A 2,351-nucleotide genomic window follows, 5' to 3' on the forward strand; every position below is an offset into this window, starting at 1 on the left:
TTTCTTTCACTTTATATTTATAATTTTCTGCATGATATTGCAAACGAGGTAACATATAACTGCTGTTAATGAATCAGCGAACACGCCAATTTCACTCAGGAAAAAAAAAAATTATGTGCATATATTCTCTAGATTTAATGGTGAATTTACAAAGCAAAATGGTTAAAATTAATACTGTATTTTTCTTTTTTTAGTTTCATTTTGAAATTCGATATCCGTCAAACTGTTGATTCCTGTAAACCTAGTGCTAAGGGGAAGTGTTGGGAATTTAATGTAAAGTTAGAGTCATTTTGTATAGTGGATTATTAGAGAGATTATATAAAAATTCTCTCACTATTTTTGTACATATATTCTTAAGAGTAATTGATATAAGAAAAAAAAGATTGTTAAATATGTTTAATCATTTAAAATTATAATTTATAGACTAATTAATACGACCTGAATTTAATTTAAAAATTGCGGTAAATAGGACATTTCATACAACATTCATTCGAGTCCTTTTATATGACCATTAACGTTAAAAATATTAAAATTGTGAGTTTTAACATGTATTAACTTTAGGTTTAAAGTTAACTTATGTTACTTTAAATAATTTTCTTTCTGTGATATATAAATAAATTGAGTAATTTTGACTTAATTTTCTCAGTTCTACGGAAAAAAAAACTTAATATAGAATGAAGTATCATCGACATTGATATTCATTTTTAATGTCAATGACAGATAGGCCAAATATTATTACCTAATTAAAAAGAAAAAAAAAAGAAGACATTTCACACTAAAATAATCAGTGTGCCATTGCCAAATCGATCCAGCAGGTTTATCTCCTCGAAGGTCTTCTCCTCAGTAGAAACCAGCACCAAAAGATGTCTCCTCACCATCGTCTGCCCATTCCTTCTCAATGACAGCTTTCTATGTCCGTTCGTTGTACTTTGGTCAATTTTCCATTACATCCTAAATCTAAATTATTTAAGATTGTATCCCCGAAATGATCGCCATGACATTAATTTGTTTAAAATAGTAAACTAAATTAATTATCTTTTACGTGTAGTAAGACGATATTCGTTTCTTATACATCTGTAAATAAATAAACATCAAGTACACTTAATGAAGATTCGGGAATTAGGCTACCATCATCATGAAAGCAATATAATTGTATTGATTTACTAAATAGACGAAATTATTATATTAACGACTGTATTTTATTTTATGTAAGGATAATCAATATAATTAAGGGATATTGTATCAAGAGAATGGAATTAAAAAAGATATATTTTTTTTAAATTTCAATCAAGAATCAATTAATTAAATATTTGATGGCTACTTAATGAGAAATATTTCTTCAGCGTATAATTTTTATGATTTTAAATAACCACTACTCCAAGGGGTTATTGCTAAATATTTATTATTTTTATTTTTAAGGAGTAACACCGTTTATATCATTTCTTTATTATTATCAGACCAGAACAACTCAATGAAAAGTGCACTGAAACATGAATATTGAAAAATACCAGCTTAAAGACAGAAATTCATAAAAACAGCACCATTGAAGAATTGTTGCTTAGATGTGGTAATAATAAAGAATTGAAATGATTCTTGAAAATGAAAAATAATAAATGAAACCAAATTTGGAAAAATTAAGAGCAACGAAAATAAAGATAGTTGATTTAATTAATTTAATTGACCAATTAAATTTTTAAATTATTAATATGAAATAAGATTACGTTTCGATTTTTATACGAATAATGGAAACCTTAAAACAAATTTTGATAAGAAAATAAAAATAAAAAATGCCACGAACGATATTACTGTCGAAAAAAAAAATATATAAAACATATTATCTTCAAAAATCAAATTATATACTCTTGATATTTTTTAGGTAACCAGGAATGCGTTGTGATATATTAGCAAACAAAATTAAGTAAAACAGTTTAATAAAATTTATAAAAGTGTTTTGTGGAACATTGAATGAGTATCAAAATCATGTATATGAAAGAGATCAAATGTCAACGTAGAAGTCACCAGACCCCGCCTTTTGATTTGAGGTAATTCTTTATATCCTCATTCCTTGCCATGCCTAAGGCAGTACTGCCTGACCTAGTCCTAGCATTGACGGGCGCCCCTCGGTCCAAGAGCTCTTTCACTACATCAACGTGCCCTCCTCTCACTGCTTCATGTAGAGCTGTGTATCCACCATTATCCTTATCATTGAGAGGCGCTCCTCGGTCCAAGAGCTCTTTCACTACATCAACATGGCCTCCCCACGCTGCTTTATGTAGAGCTGTGTTTCCATACTTATCCTTATCATTGAGAGGCGCTCCTCGGTCCAAGAGCTCTTTCACTACATCAACATG

The 2,351-nt window shown here is 28.9% G+C and overlaps 1 protein-coding gene across 1 annotated transcript in view; it reads right to left on the minus strand.

The window, feature by feature from the left end:
• Window positions 1-2,015: 2,015 nt before the first annotated feature.
• LOC106678607 (putative ankyrin repeat protein RF_0381) overlaps window positions 2,016-2,351 on the minus strand; it is an 8,760-nt gene continuing 8,424 nt past the window's right edge. Inside the window, exon 4 of the mRNA XM_067046928.1 lies at window positions 2,016-2,338. Within this exon, the coding sequence (XP_066903029.1) occupies window positions 2,016-2,338 (323 nt within the window). The remainder of the gene's footprint in view (window positions 2,339-2,351) is intronic.

This window comes from Halyomorpha halys, unplaced genomic scaffold (assembly GCF_000696795.3).
Source record: "Halyomorpha halys isolate HHAL.00 unplaced genomic scaffold, Hhal_1.1 Scaffold149.1, whole genome shotgun sequence".
Taxonomy (NCBI): Eukaryota; Metazoa; Arthropoda; class Insecta; order Hemiptera; family Pentatomidae; genus Halyomorpha; species Halyomorpha halys.